The sequence below is a fragment of the Empidonax traillii genome, unplaced genomic scaffold (genome assembly GCF_003031625.1).
Source record: "Empidonax traillii isolate 1590-97213 ecotype Southwest subspecies unplaced genomic scaffold, ASM303162v1 scaffold8:size5222938, whole genome shotgun sequence".
Lineage (NCBI taxonomy): Eukaryota > Metazoa > Chordata > Aves > Passeriformes > Tyrannidae > Empidonax > Empidonax traillii.
This window is the reverse complement of record NW_020955201.1, coordinates 289,825-304,910: the sequence shown is the minus strand read 5'-3', so window position 1 is coordinate 304,910 and position 15,086 is coordinate 289,825. Positions and strand designations below refer to the sequence as shown.

General features: G+C 42.0%; 1 protein-coding gene across 3 annotated transcripts in view; it reads right to left on the bottom strand.

The window, feature by feature from the left end:
* Positions 1-12,305, bottom strand: part of MAST4 (microtubule associated serine/threonine kinase family member 4) — a 276,825-nt gene extending 264,520 nt beyond the window's left edge. For 2 of the 3 annotated variants that reach the window (XM_027882177.1, XM_027882185.1), the window contains exon 1: positions 12,075-12,168. In XM_027882177.1, the coding sequence (XP_027737978.1) occupies positions 12,075-12,119 (45 nt within the window). In that variant the 5' untranslated portion in view covers positions 12,120-12,168. Of the gene's footprint in view, positions 1-12,074 lie in introns of all 3 variants that reach the window. The other variant, XM_027882167.1, reaches the window with a different exon arrangement.
* Positions 12,306-15,086: the final 2,781 nt, after the last annotated feature.

Below are 15,086 nucleotides of genomic sequence, written 5' to 3'. Positions count from 1 at the left end.
AAACTCACAACAAACCTCCCATGCAGCCACCTAGACTCTGCAAAGACACCTTTGAGTCACTAACAGCACAGGACACATCAGTGGAGAGGAAAATCAGAACTTCATTCCCTGTGACAATTTCAGCAAGATACGAGGAAGCTTCAAAACCAGCGTTACATCTACATGTAACCAAGAACCCAGCAATGAAGGCTCAACTCTCCTGTGTTACCTCCATCCAACACTGCCTCATGACATTTTATGTAACCCTACATTTCATGTCCACACATTCACGAAGAAACATTTAAGCAAGAGACAACAGGTAAGAACGCTCGAGTACGCATGATGAGCACAATAAAGTAAACCAGACAATGACAGTTTTGATAAAGTCTTATTATAAAAGCCTTCCAATTGCTTTAGTGGTAGTTGTATAGTGCTGAAATATAACTCCAAAAACTCAGGAGCTGTGCTGAAGTGATCACCAATGTACAGTTAACTATTCAAACTTCAGAAGGTCTTCTACTACATCTTCTGCAAATGCAGTCAGCAGAATTATTTTAAGTGCTATGTCTGTAGGCTAAAACCTCCAAAGTCATTTCCCCCACCACCACTTTCACTTACATTATTTGGATCTTTAACGTAGATGTTTATGTTTATAAAAATCCTGCAGGAAGAGTTATAATTGCTCAAGCACTACAGGAAATGAATATACCCATACCACATATTTTTACATATATCTGTCAATGTATGCCCAGTTACACTAAAAAAAAGCTTATTCTGAAAGTTTTTAGTATGTAAGTACCATTAACCCACTGAAGACCAATTATCTCCTACACACATGCACTAAAAATGTGTGGTTTCAGGGGAGTCCTCTAATCTTAGGATCTAGCTTTATTCTTATGGTAAACAAAAATCTATTGTTATGGGATGTCTTTTGCCCACAGCAGCTTAACTGGCTTTATTTGGTTACTATCAGAATAAGTAGAGACATTGCACAGTTATCTACACCAAACCGCAGGAGGCATCTGTTAGCAGTACCATCAGAAGTGAAAACAGGCCAAGCCATTCTACTTTCCACACTTGCTAAAGTACAGGGAAGACTATGTATTTTTCCATGTTCTGTTAGGTACGTATAACATCTTTAAGAATTAGAATCATGCACAGTGGTATTGCTTTGTCTCCTAGGAGACTGGGCAAATTTATTTAAAGGCAAAAACCTAAACATAGGGAAGAAGCTGCCAAAGATCAACAACATGTAGGAAGAAAATTCCTATTCAAAAAAATTAAGGTAGACAGAAAACATAGCCTTAGATAGGCAAGGCATCTAGCAGGTGGATTACCAAATTCAAATCTAAACAGAAAGGCTTAACAAACTAACCACCTGTTAAATCTCTCATGAAAGCACTTTACCTCAGCAATAACCAGTGAGGACAGTGGGATTAATGACTAATGAAAAACACCACACCCAGTCAGAAATTTCAACAGAAATTATTTTGTGTCTACAGTATGACCAAAGCTGTAGCTCTTGCAGATACACTCAAGCTTATGCAGAAAAAACTGCCCATGAATCAACTGCTGCCTGAAACTCAACACTTATTAGGCCAGGCATTGAGCCAGGTGGCTAAATGGGGCAACACCATCAATACCCAAGTCAGCAAGGCTTCTACCAGCCTCTAACAAACCCTGAGGCTTACCTAGCTCCTGTACAACTGGCAGTGTACCAAGTTATCAAGCCCTGGGATCAGGCTAGTGTTGATCTGAAGTCATTACCTCCAAACACATATAATGTGAACACTGCCCTCAACAACATTTCATACTACAGATCCATTCCCTCTGCCTTGTGGTACTTGGTTATGTAGGCAAGGTTCTTTCTGTTTCCTCATTTGTTTTGTAGGAACTAGATTTCTGCAAAAAGCCTATCTTTTTGCAGAAAGATAGGAACTTTTGTAGGAACTAGATTTGTTTTGTAGGAACTAGATTTCTGCAAAAAGCCTATCTTCATATAAGGCTCATGAGACAACTGTAGGATTGTTTCTACAGAAGCTGCACATACAAAGTTTTAGTGCCAAAATTACTTTTCTGCAACGCAATATATCACAGCTCCCAAAAGGACAAATTAAAGGAAAATCATTAATGGCAAGTAGATCACTAGCATGGAAATATTTTTTTTATAATAGTAGCAGGGGGTTTTATTTTTTTAAAGAAATTCAAAAAAGCATGAAAGATTTCAATAACTGCAACTAGATACAGGTGAGAAACTAGCACACCCTTACCTTGAAAAAAACACTCCCAACTTGTCCTGAATTAAAGCCCAGGTCCTCAGAGATGTTTAGTTTGATAATTCCAATTCTGTCTTTGTTTTCCACTGACTGACTGATGACTTAATATATCTACATTTTTCATCTGAAGTTTCCACAATTTTTTAATTTAATTACCACATAAAAAAACACACTACTTAGAAGAGTCTTACTGGGAAAGCACACCTGGAATGAAAGTGCTTTAGCTCCTGCTGCTATAAAACTTGTCTCTACCTGCTTGTATGTCATCAGGGCATGTATAAGTGTGAGGCTATTCCTCTGCTGTGCACAAGGTATATGATGCCACAGTTCCTGGCACAGCTGCTCTCTTGGGCAGCACGCAGGTGAGGTAATAAAGGGCTGAAACAGCAGGGCTTGCCCCTCCCTGCTGTTTGAGTGGCTACCAACATGCCAAAATTCAGATGTATTTTTCTTCACCCTCAAATAAGCTTACACCTAAAGCATCTGATAGTGCGGCTTTAAGTTTTTGACTATTTTTAACACATTTCTGACTTCAATTTGTGTCTGACGGTCCTGTTAACACAACGCTAATACTAACAGAAGCATACAGATTAGTGAACACTATGGAGAATCTTCTCTAGTGCATCTCATTATACCTCCCTTAACCTAATCTCCCTCTTCTTCCTCCTCCTCTCACATCTTTACCCTACTTTAATTGTAGGACCACCTGCTGCTTGACTGTAACCCTTAAAGTTTCAGTTGCTTCAATTTTCAGCCACTAGTTATTACCTCTGATGAGAGCCTAACACTGTGCATGCTGATTTTGGGTGGAAGCAAACCAGTGGAGACCACAAAAATAATTGCCAAAAGGGAAGTTAATATTCAGCATAGTGATAGTATTGTAAACCACTGTGGATACTGGAGGAGCTGTAGACTCTCTTGAAGGCATGGAGGGCCTGCAGAGACCTTGACAAATCAGAGGACTGGACAAGCATCAAGCATATAAAGATCAGCAGGGGAAAAGTGTCAGATTCTGCACCTGGGATGGGGCAACCCTGGATGTTTGCACTGACTGGGGAGTGAGATGCTTCAAAGCAGTGCTAGGGAAAGACACATGGGAGTCCTGGTTGATGGCAAGTTGAATATGAGTCAGCAGTACCCTGGCAGCCAGAAAGGCCAACCATGTCTGGGGAGGCATCAGGCAAAGCATCACCAGCTGGTCAAGGGAGGGGATTGTCCTGCTCTGCTCTCCACTGGTGCGGCCTCACCTTGAATATTGTGGCAGTTTTGGGCACCACAATATAAGCAAGATAATAAGCCATCAGAGAGTGTCCAAAGGCAGGCAACGAAGATGGTGAAGGGCCGTGTGAGGAGTGGCTGAGGTCACTTGGTCTGTTCAGCCTGGAGAAGAGGAGACTGAGGGGAGACCTACTGCAATCTACAATTTCCTCATGAATGGGAGGGGGCTCTTCTCTGTGGTAACCAGTGATAGAACCTAAGGGAATGGTCTGAAGTTATGTCAGGGAAGGTTTAGGTTGGATATTACAAGGAGCTTATAGCACTGGAACAGGCGTCCCAGAGAGCTGGTCACAGCACCAAGCCTGATAGAGTTCAAGAAGCATTTGGACAATACTCTCAGGCACATGGTGTGACTCTTGAGAATGGTCCTCTGCAGGGCCAGGAGTTGAATCCTTATGGGTCACTTCCAACCCAGCATACTGTGATTCTGTGATATTCTTTAATTCATGTCTTCTTTCATAGAACCATAGAATCAATGAAGCTGGAAAAGACCTTTAAGATCATCAAGGTGAACCATTAACCCAGCCTGTCAATTAGACCACTAAACTACATCCCTAGGTACTATATCTACACCTTTTTTAAACAGCTCCATACAACTACCTGAACACATAGTGTGAATGTACATAGTGTGAATGTACATACATCCTCTCAGCATAATTTAGCAACCCTGAGCCCACATCATAATTCCAATACAAAGTCTGTGGTTCAGTAAACTGAAGAACTCAATGAAACTCAAGAAAGTCAATGACTATCCATGCTCCTCAATAGTGAATAAGCCCAAGGTTACCTCCTTGCTGCATCAGCTAATCAGTCTGTAACTTAGAACCATATTTTCTAAATGTACGTACAGCCAAGTCATTATACAGTATTCTGCTTGTTGCAGAGCTGCTCCAAGGAAATCAATGACATCTTTAACTCTAGAACATGTTTTCCACTAGAATAATGTGTTAACACCACGATTATTTGAATAAATGGGAAGGAGAAGGAACCTCTCTGATAAGTTAAAACACACTCAGAAGCTTTACATTACCCACCTACTCATCAAAACTATAAAGATCCAATTGAGCTACAAGATTTCCCTGTGACCTTTTGTAAACAACCTATTCTGTTAGCTAGTCCAGAACAGAATATATCAGATACAATTTGCCCTGCCCTTCACTATCATGTACTAGGCACAAAACCTGAAACACAGCATGAAAGTCATCCGAGGCATTTTTGTTATATGGCCTGAATAACAGCTTTCTAATGACTGAGCCATAACTACAGCATTATTACGTTCTAGTAAAAGTTTCCTGAGGTAACAATGAAAATCCAATTAGCAGTTTAGTGCAGCAGTTCATCTGCTCCATTCACCCCCAGCTCTCTTCCTCAGGACTGCAAGGCTATTAAAAAGAGGGGATCATTAAGAGTCCAGGTGCAATTAATTATACAGAGCCACTAGCATGCCAGCATGGCCTCACAAAGGAAGTCTGTCACTCAGTATACAAGCACCGCCCTCTGAAATCAAAAATATATAAATAAACATTAAAATAATATATTGAGATATACACAGTTGTTAAAATAAAACACTGTCAACTGTGTCTAATAATGAAGTTTCTATGCCAGGCCACAATGAACTCATCTTTCCTGGCTATACAAATTGTCATCCTATAACCAGTTATTTTCATACACACTTAGTAATTCTGGAAGGTCTTTTTTGTAGCTTGCATGTGGTTGGTTGGTTTTTTTTTTTTTTTTGCTTTTCCTGAAAGTCACTTCCAGAGCTGTTTGATAAGCAAAGAAAAAAGAAATTTCTCTTTTTCTAGTTCAAGATTGTACATGTTATTGGTTAAGAAAAAAGTCTTGCATTCATCCCTGGTCCCCACTTTGAATTCAAGGTACTCAGTAAAGAAACCTATGGCAAGGGTAACCGGGGTGTTTATACAGCTGAATACTTGAGCCTTAACCCTTGATATGCTTGTAGTTCACTTCTGAAAATCGCAAATTCATTGGCTTAGTTTCATTTGTACAGGAGGGCAAGGTATTCATCCCAATGCTCCCTGGCTAAAGCTTGACAGTCTTTCGGCTGGAAAGTTTGATGAGAGGACCCCTTTTAGATAGGAAAGTGTAAGTAAAACTTTAATTGGCTCCATAAACCAAAAGCTAAAACAGGTTCCTGTCTAGATTTCAAAGTAGAGCTGATTTGCCACCACTCCCCCATGCTTCTCACCTTTTCAGCTACCTTGCCCCAAATGCTTGCATCTTTTTTTTTTGTTTCCTCTCTACCACAACAAAAAGAGCTACCAGCACTTTATGACTTTAAGCATCAGTCTCTCATAAGTCATATATCTTAAAACCCAATACCACCCACCTATTAAAACATTTCAAAAAGAATTTTAAACTCCACAGCTGCAAGAGAAGAACTGCTAAAAGATGAATCTGAAGGCTGAAACAACAGACAATGAAAATAGGGTGTACAGAGTGTATGTCTTAAGACTGCAGAGTATTTCAAGCTCACATCAGTGTTCTTAAAGAGGTTTAGCAATGGCACAGTACTGCTGGTGATACCATCATACTGAGAAGCTCTCAACACAAGCTAGAATGCAGCTGTGCTCAGTACCATACCAATAAAAAACAAGCAAACAAAAAAAATCAACCAGAAACAAACAAACAAAAAAATTAGTCTTCATTCTCTCCTCTTTCACTTATCAAGCTGTTAAAAAACCCAGTATTTCTCTTAAGACAAAGCCCAAGCAGGTTAGTTTCCAACCTAGCAGCAGAACAGAACAGAAAGGCCCTGTATTACTGAAGTTCTTAATAACAAGCATCTGATTTGCCATAATAGACATAAGAGAAAAACTCCAGCCTGGTGTCAGAGCAAATTTGCTTGAGAAAGCTGTAGCAGAAAACTTTAAGGACTCAATTCACATTACTTATCTTTTCAGAGTCATCATACCCCTTTTCATAAGTCGCCCAATTCTGCATTTCAGAATTCTGCCTCTAAAATAAGGGTAAGTATCTTTTTCTCAAGTCTTGTACAGAAGAGAATTGCTGGTTAATATTAGCCAGCTCCACGTAACACAAACAGATCAGAAAACAAGTATTTGATAGGTATTAATGTTTCAGTATTGCAGTCTTTGAGTACAGTTGTGCTTTGGGAATGGGGGGACAGAGCGCATAATTTGCAACAAAACCAAGAGGAAGTTACGCCATTAAATTAATTGTTGCAGTAAAAGGCTAGCCAGCTGCTCGGCTTGCTAGCTCAAGGATCTTTGCATTTGCACTGCGCTTAGCTGTGCTCATATTTTATGTCTCAAGATTTAGGACTTTGTTATCCCTTTGTGTAAACTCAACTTTACACAAGCTTTTACTGCTAGCAAAGCAGCCCATCACACAGAGCTTCCTCATAGTACAGGAGTAACCGCCACGTTGTTATGTTTACAGACATTCCGTTCAAAGCAGCTTACATCTAACCAGAACACTGTCAAAGACAGCAGACTACGCTGGACTTTGGCTGTACTCCTTCAACAGAGCTGCAGCTTTTCAAAAGAGATGTTTCTTTACATTTGATTTCACAATTGGACACAGAGATACTAAGGGATCCTGAATATTAGCCTCAGCACTGTGTCCTCCAGTCTGATAAATATGAAGTGTACAAAGGGTCCCCTCAATCGTATTTGCAAACCTGTTTAGATTTTGAAGTCTGTAGTTATCAGGTCCTCACCCACTTCTTTCCAAAAGCATTTACAATATATGAACAGCTCTGGTACATAAAACGACACATGCAACTCAAAGCATGATTCCGCTTCTTCAGTTCTCACTTATTCCAATCCAGAAGGAAGACAGATGCTCTGGTTATAGGCCTATTTATACCCACCAAATTCTTGAAAAGCAGCTCCATAGAGCTGAAAACATTACAATTTTACAGATAATCTCAAATCTCAGGCAGCAGCACATGGTCGTACTAGATTAAGCTCTCAAACATGTGACTCTCCGTGTCCCAGAGTATTTCTGACATAATAAGGGTACATAACAACATGCACCTCTAAAGGCTTATTCTACCTTTTTTATTAAATGATACACACCATCTAGACAGTAGGAGAAAATGTATAGTAATCAACTTTAAAGGTCAATGGAAATTTTTCATAAGGTATCTTGTCTTATGTTGCTCATCATCTCTACTCTTATAAACTCGAACAGTCACTTGAGGGCCAAGCATTTAATTTATAGATCAAGAAATGAAATTATTTGAGAACAAAATACCACAGTCTCACCCCCGTGTGCCCCCCCCCCTTTTTTTTTGGTAGTTTGAGGGGGTTTTTTAAGCATCTAAAATAATGAAGAGGATACATTATGATAATTCAGAAGACACTGCACTGTTCAGAAGCTATTGGATCCATTTCAGACCAAGACAGCTGTGCTATACAGCAAAGTATTACTCTCTCTGAAAGAATTCTGATCTTTCCTGGCTTTGGTAAGCAATGGGTAGTTACTGTGACAAGGTTTGTAGAAAGGTGAGCTCTTTCAGTAGATCACCTGACTCAGACAGAAAAGATAGACAACTCCAAGACACACAATTTAACCTTCAGATCCTTGAGATTACTGACGTAGGCAAAGAATCCATAGGTTGCCTTCATCCTCTTCTTCAGAAACAAGATTAAACCATGTGAGCTCTCACCTACCCTGTAAAATACTGACTAAGATTTGGAAGCCACCATCAAAAAAAGCATATCTCACACTGGACTGAAAGACTGTAAAATATTTTGAATGAGAGAAACTAACAGAGCCAATGACATCTGGCACCATTTACCTCAGTAAATTTCATAAAACACGTTTCCTGTTCATAGTCACTTTTTTGCCAAAAGGAAAACTAGTGTAGAGAAGATGGAAACACAGGAGAAAGGAAAATGGGGGAAATCATGGAGGGGGTTGCATTTATCCTGGTCCCCATAATACCAGTCCATATTAACTACCCACAGAGAGCAGAAGCAGAGAGATTACAACAGAAAACATGCTGCTGCCCAGCCTCAACTCCTCCCTTGACAGCCTAGAAAACATTCTTTCCAACGAAGAGAGTTCTGAAGAGAATACGGAATAATTAAAAGAACTAAACAACCACACTGCATCAGCAAGATTGTGACCCATTGTCTGTGTAGTATTTGCCTTGAGTGCCCTTCACTATGCAATTCCATCCTGCCTGCTCTGTCAGCTGTTAGCCACTCGCCTCAGAAGAGCATAGGCAAATAATCTGCTTGAATTGATTTGCGTTTCACGTTTGCTATCCACAGCACTTCACCACACAGATGTTCCAGCAGCAAAGCACTTTTCAAATAAAGTTAATGTTAAAGCCATATTTAATTCTCATGTGTCTAATATCTCGGAGTAAGACATCAAAAACGCTTCAGCAACTGACAGCCATAATCTTGTAAACTATCATTTGTTCTTGCTTATATGAAATGAGAGATTTCTTCAAGTATTTTTTAGCATTTTTTCAAGGTGAAGTTTAAGCAACAGTAGGATGAAGTAATGACAACAGGGAAGAAATAAAAAGAAATGATGTACTTTCTCTTCTCACCCCTCCCTTCCCTGTTTGCCTCCAGGAATTAACTCCTTCAGACATGATATCCATTAGAGGAGTTAACATGCTTCCAGTTCTATAGTTTAATTTCTGAAAATAAACTGACCTACCCTAGACAACAGAATTAAGTTTCCTTCACTGAGCTGCAGAGGTGAACCATTCTTTTTGGCAGAGGAGAAATGTTCACATCATTCTTCAGAAAAAGACATAAAACTTATATGGACCACAAACTGTAAATTAGCAGGCTGGGCTCTGGGCTACTTAAAAAACCACCTTCCTTGGGAGACCTCTGAAACTACCTTTCGGTTCTAGCACAAGTGTCAAGGCCTAAATCTGAGTATAGCATCTTGTTTTTTCACATCATGCTTCAAGACAGATGTGACCAGCTGGAAAGAGTCCAGCAAGGACAGCAATGAGAATGATCAGATGTCTGGAGAGACATTCTATACAGAAAGAGGAGTTGTTTAGGCTAAAGAAGAGCAAGAGGAGACAAAGTCTAAGTTGCCAAGTACGCCATATACAGTGTCACAGAAGAAGACACAGTTCTACTGAAATAGCACACAAAATAGTTATGTGTATGGGAAAATATGCATGTTTTTTAACTACTCATTAGTTTGAAAATATTTTATATGTCATGGCTTAAAGAATTTACTGACAGCTAAAGTAGCAATAGAGGTAGCACGACAGTCTGTCAGACTGCTGTCTGAAGGATATCAAACAGTTGTGACAACAGATTCAATTCTGCTATGTTGGCAACAGAAACAAGGCCAGGGCAAGAGGACAAATAAAACCTGCCAGTGCACGATCAAGAACCAGGAATCCATAAAATTAAAGAACTCAGTAACAGAACACTGCAGAGTACATCAACATTTTCATTATTTGACAGTAACTAAATAGGATATCAATGTGAAATCTTCCAGCACTTCTCTCAATGTTATACTTTCAGTAAGTGGCACATAAAGCAAGACTGAAATCATCTGTACATATATCTTGGACCTTAGCCTTGCTTTTTTCCACTACCCTCAACAGTTTCAATGTAAATAGATGCTCTCTTGGTTTTAAATTAACATGTGTTCTTTATTTCTGCATTCTAATGCATTGTGGTGACCTTCCACAAAACAATTATTATACAGATGGATTTGTCAGGTAGTTCTGCAGGTACGCAGAAATTTAGCTGCAAGCGCAGACTACACCAGAATGGAAGGATGGGCAAAACCAAAGCACAAAAATCATAGACAGTCTGGTGTTAGATAATGAAGGAATCTAGCAGAGGGGAAAAAAGGAGAGAAAATAAGCTTGCATATTCTAAGCAAACTTTCCCACTATATTAACATGAGTTTATGCTGTTATCTTCTAGCATTATCAACTGCAGGCGAGGAATCAGACTGACCATACAGAATTTCCTAATTCCAGTGAATTCAATGTTGACTTATTTTGGGGCTTGCCTTCCCTATACTGTCAACTCCAAAAATGCCTTTAATTCATCTCCAAAGCACACAGAAACAACCAGTCTTTACCAGAAGACCGCAGGTCTGCCAGTGTCTCCTAGTTCAGCTAAATGAACAGAACACTTTGTATATTTCTACAAGGTATTTTGCAGGCATACCCACTGAGCACCAAACCATCTAGACACCTCAAAGTTGTGGTAAGCACAGCCCCAAGCACACACAGACCAGACCTGCTGAGAAGCAGGAAAAAATAATTATCTACCAGTACACTCCATGCTAGCAGCAGTTACAGAGCTCCTACTCAGTTTAATTAATAAAGCAAGTTAACTATACACATAAAAATTATGTGGATGTATGCATATCATAAATGCACTTCACTGTAAATACATTCTCCTCTTTGTGGCCTCATGCAGTTGAAAGAAGCAAGGAAACTAGAAAAACTTTGAGTATTTAGGAAAAAAAAGGAGGGGGATACAGAAAGTTATATTTAGTTTCAAGTCACCGTGCTGTCTTACAGCTGTATCAACATAACAGAGTAGGCGTAGGGGAACGAGAGAAAAACAGGAGCTACGTAGACAGACGTTACTGCAGAGGCAAATATTCCTGACAACCACACCTTAACTAGTTGAAAATAACTTCAACCAGTTTAACAGATATTCCTTTAGAAATGCAAGGTTTCCGGAAAAAAAAACATTTGCACATCCATTAGCATAAAGGCAAAGAATAAACATCGCTTAAGAGCAAATTAAAAAGTTAAGCACAACAAAAGGCACAAGTCAGGCAGACAAGAGATGATGAAGAGAAGTAAACAGCAGTCGGACAGAACAACGCATTTGGTTGGGGGTCACGGCATGAAATAGCTTTAAGGAGTGTGAATCATGCAACAATAAATAAGTAAGAAAAAGATAAGTCTCGACACAAAAGGGTCACTTTACTGTAACACAGTGGGCGGGTTGTTTTGTTTTAAGAGTGCAGTTAGAAGGTATTGCAGCCAGATCAGGAGGGGAGTGAAGGGAACGACACGCGTATCCGCGTTATCGCGCTACAGATCAATCACCCACTGAGCCCCTCCATAACCCACAGCCTGTCATTAGCTCTCAGGATTATTGTAGTTTAGGGGCTTGCCCATCACTTCCTTCAGACACTGAAGAGTTTGCTTTAGAGCAGCACTATGCAAAGGTGACATATAAGGAAAATTAAAAAAAAAAAAAAAAAAAAAAAAAAAAAAAAAAAAAAAAAAAAAAAAAAAAAAAAAAAAAAAAAAAAAAGGCAAAAAACCAAGCTCTCCTAAAACAAAAAAATCCTCTCTCCATTCAAACCCCCCCAACTCTCTAAATCGGCAGCCAGAAGGGGCGAGAGCCCGGAGCAGACACAGGAACGCTTCGGGTTTGGCAGGGGAGACTGAGGCGAAGGGGCTGCCCCCAGGTGGCCCCGCAGCGCTCCCACCGCGGGCCGGCCGCGTTGGGCGGGGGCTCCCGGCGCGCCCCCGGTGCCTCGAGGCAGAGAAGCAGCAGCCGCCGCCCCGGCCCCGCGCACCTCCTCATCCCGCTCCTCCAGCGAGGCGCCGTCCTCCTCTCGCATCCCGGGGCTCGCCCGCTCCGCCGCAGCCGTCGCCTCGCCGGGGGGCGTCACCGCCCCGCCGCCGCCGCCGCCGGACTCTCCCTCCTCGGAGAGAGTTTCCGAGCCAGAGGAGGAGTCGGAGCAAGAGGAGCCGACGTGGCCGGCGCCGCGTGCCCGCTCCGAAGCCGCCGAAACTTTCTCTGCCATGGCCGCAGGCCCCGAGCCGTGCCGCCCACACACCCCGCCGCCGGCAGCGAGCCCCCCGCCTCGCCGAGAGCTGCGCCGAGCGGCGCTCCCGGGCCGGCCCGGGCCAGGCACGGCGCTCCGGGCGGCGGGCGGTGCCTGCGGACGGGCGGGGCGTGGTGGGCCGGGCCGGGCGGAGCCAGCGCCGCGGAGGGCGGGCCCGGCGCGGCGGAGCCGCGGGAGGGCGTCAGGTAAGGTGGGGGTTCCGCGCCGAGCAGAGTGTGAGAGACCGGCCTCGCCGCCCGCTGACCCTCGCTGCGAAAGGAGGCGGGAGGGAGGGAGGAAGGAAGGATGGATGAAGGAGCGACATCCCTCTGCAGCGGTCCCTGACGCCGGCAGCCCGCGCAGCGAGGTGGCAGCGCGATTTGCCAGAGCCCCCGGCCGGCCGGGAGCGCTCGGCGATGCCGCAGCGAGCCGTGCTCGGCTCCCCCCGGCCATGTCACGGGTTTGAGTAGGGGCAGGTATTTCGCATCAGGGTTTCCTACGCCCCTCACTTCCTTTAAAACGGAGCTACTAGCACTTTCTCGCAGCATTTTTGCCGGCTTACTACCGTTTGCGAAAGGCTTGCGAGATGCCTAATTACGATCTTGCAGCAAAGTCCCTGTGGGTGGTTGACTTTGAAACGGGCGTAGGCATTGGGCTTTGTGAGCAAGCTTTCGGAGTCATTGAAACCAAAGCACATCATGGAAGTTAGGCGTCTGACAGCTTTTGTAAATTCTCCTATACAACTCCTTCGTCTTTAAATGGCCTTTAAACCTAGTTATTCTACCAATTTTTACTATATTCTTTGAAGATATTACTTTTAAAAGTTCCTCTCTTTTTTTCTGCCCTAGGTTCTCATCTAATATACTAGTATTATGTATAAATATATACCAGAGCCTTATTTGTTTATTCCTGGACCCCGGGTTAATCCGATTGTGAAATCAAAAGAAAGTAAGAACTTTTGTAATGAATGAAGTCCCACAGCATCACTGCAGAATAGCTATCTTTTCCATTTCACAGAAAAAGAAATGTGAGCACAGACCAATTACTGATGTGCTCTAATTACGCAATAATGAAAATAGGAACCAGAATGCAAGTCTCCACTTTTTCAGATTTCTAATTTGACCAGTTTATCCAGTATTCCCAGATAGTAAATGAAAAAATAAACCATTATTATTTACTATTATTATTACAACTATATGAATTATCAGTTTAACAATGGAAGAGAAACAATTATATAAAATTCTCCAAATCTCATTTATTCTCTGCTTTGAGTGAGTTATTAATGCTGGATATTAGGTTGTAACAACGCTGATAACTCTTTGTGGTTTCTTGTCAGTACTTAGATCAGACCTTAAAAGTTATTTTATTGTGGAAGAAGATTGTAATAGTCACTAGGGACAGAATTTGACCCAGAAATTTGCCTATACTAACAATTAATGATAAGGATACATGAGATATACACAGAAAGACAAAAACTCATTCTGGCTAAATGAATTAGACATGAATGCTACTGCAAACCTAATTCTAATAATTTTAACTAGCCAGCAAAAAGAGTTACTTCTCAGTTCTCCAAGTTCTGCACATGTCTCCAAAACCTGGACTTATTAATAATTCTTGACTCCTTGGATTTTAAAGACAAACCTCTTCCAGTCACATTCTGTCTCTGGTTTAATGTCATTCTCTTAGCAGAACAACTGACTTAATTTCCTACGTATTCTTCGGAAAGTAAAAGAAAACTGCCAGGTAGTGAAAAGCAACACTGAAGGGTCTGTCACTTCTTTTTCTTGCTGCCAGAGATGAGGCTGGGAAAAACAGAGCCAAAGCACCTCTTCAGTTATTATCAGCTGCCAGAACAGCTCTAATCTGGGGGCAGCAAGAAACGCATTCGAATAGTCACTGAACTGCTCTAATTTATGCCATAAATTGAAATCTAAGAAGGCACTCAAAATGTATTATACCACCCCAGAGTTACAGAAGACAAGTGACAGGATTGTTCTGCTGTGGCCTATAGACTATGCCAGATCACGTGCTCTGCTAACATTATCTTACACAAACAGAAGAGTGGTGCTATACTGCATATAGTTGCTGAAAGGGAGCTGAAGCTAAAAGCAGCAAAGATAGAAGTTGACATCATTTTCCATCCTGGGAAAAGCACTGTTCCTAGCACTGCACCATCACAAATCAGTGATGTACTTTATGGCAAAACATTGAATATCTGGCATGACTTCAGAAGCTCATTTTGAAAACATTTATTAAGAAGATGTCCCTATTTAATAAGCTTTGAGCACCTCCTATCGTGCATTGGATTCATTTGATGGAGAGTGTGGAGAGAAGGATGTAGCTCAAAGTGGTCTAGCATCAGCTATAACAGGCAACAGGCTCACCTTTGGAAACATTCACCCATTCACACAGTTGTTTTTTTTTTTTTTTCCTACCTGTACAAGCAGCCATCCCCTGATCTGCTAAATATTCCCTTTCTGTCCTCCCCCAGTACACACAGCAGTCACCCACTCTGTGTGTTTACAGCTGTTCACTATGTGCACCGGGAGCCCCCGGTAGTCTAGGGGAAAAGACACTGCACTGTCACTGCAGAGACCCGGGTTCGTTTCCCGGTCGGGGCCCCTCCCCGGGCAGATGGAGCTCGTTAGCCCTGTAAGGCAATCCATCTACGTCCTGAGGACCTCGCTGCCACCGTCCAAGCGTGCTTGGCCCCGGCAGATGAACCTCAGGATTAAAGGGTGGGCTCAGTTCCGCGCACAC